Source organism: Opisthorchis viverrini, assembly GCF_000715545.1.
Source record: "Opisthorchis viverrini unplaced genomic scaffold opera_v5_3137, whole genome shotgun sequence".
In the NCBI taxonomy this organism is placed as follows: domain Eukaryota; kingdom Metazoa; phylum Platyhelminthes; class Trematoda; order Opisthorchiida; family Opisthorchiidae; genus Opisthorchis; species Opisthorchis viverrini.
In genome coordinates, this window is record NW_008755499.1 from 1 (window position 1) to 1,201 (window position 1,201).

The 1,201-nt window shown below is 40.9% G+C and overlaps 1 protein-coding gene across 1 annotated transcript; it reads left to right on the forward strand.

The window, feature by feature from the left end:
• Positions 1-434: 434 nt before the first annotated feature.
• T265_12249 (hypothetical protein) lies at positions 435-1,035 on the forward strand (the record flags this gene model as incomplete). The annotated part of the gene is made up of 2 exons (XM_009179476.1): positions 435-683; positions 745-1,035. The coding sequence occupies 2 exons, from the start codon at positions 435-437 to the stop codon at positions 1,033-1,035; spliced, it is 540 nt and encodes a 179-aa protein (XP_009177740.1).
• Positions 1,036-1,201: the final 166 nt, after the last annotated feature.

Here is a 1,201-nt window from a genome sequence, read left to right on the forward strand (position 1 = left end):
AATATCGTAGAGGAAAAGTATCACTACAGAAATGAACACTTTCGAAATAATGTGGTACTCCACGAGTGTACCAGCAGAAGGCTCAAAATGACAGAAGACAATAGGAAACATAAAAGTGCGTTTAATTTTAGAATTTATTTGTTCGCCATTGACGGCTACAGTCCATGTGCAATTTCTCTGTCATTAGTACAGCCGATTTGCGGTTTGCTAACAGAAATACCTCCACCGGGGCCTTGAAGAAGGACATTTTTACGGACACAACGCAGCAAATTTCTCAGGTCTCTCCCGGTTGTTTGAGCTGGGCAAAATCGCGCTCATACTCAGAGGACGGAACAAATCTCGAAAGATATTCAGAGCGAAAATAAACTACTGAAAACCAAAGATGTCCAGAAGAAAGATGCAAAAGCAATAAGAAATCAACTTCAGTGCAAAAGATGCGTGCCAGTCATTCACCTCCAACGTCCGCGACCGCAGTTACATTACACTCATGCGCAGTATGCAGCAAGTCATTTGTTCATTTGCACGGCCTTAAGATCCACAGGCTGAAACACCACGAAACCAAAGAAGCTCTATTCGAGTTGTGCGGATCACAATTTACCAACAACCAAAATTTGCGGTCACACAAATACAAAATGCACACATCAAACATTTCAATGCCTGTCACGTTACAGTTCGAGGGCAACGTTTGCGGAAAGTAGTTTCTTTTTAAGTCCCTTCGGAAAATTCATATGAGGTCACATTCAGCAACAAAACCCCACAAGTGCGCCACATGCGGAAAAAATATACAAGCACGCCTTCAATTTGAAGAGACACAAAACCAGGCACAGTTTAGAAGTGACACCACCTCCGACTTTGAAAAATGTGTGCCATATATGTGACAAGCAGTTCTTATATCCAGCCGATCTGGCAAAACATTGTCTTGTGCACTATGGAGAACACAAGTTTTTCTGTATTTTTTGCAAGAAATCCTACGTTAACAATTTCAGTTTCAGGCGCCACCTATTTACGAAACATGGTATGCAAGATATCTTTTAAATGATGTTACAATATGCGCTTTCACAAGTTGTAGCATGCACTCAATTACTTCTCAGTAAAAACATTATTCCGTTCCCTTTGGGACCACTTTGTATCCCGCTGTCATGTTGTCGGCAATTTTATCAATCAATATACAGTGTTAAATCTCTTCAAACAGTTGTTTCGC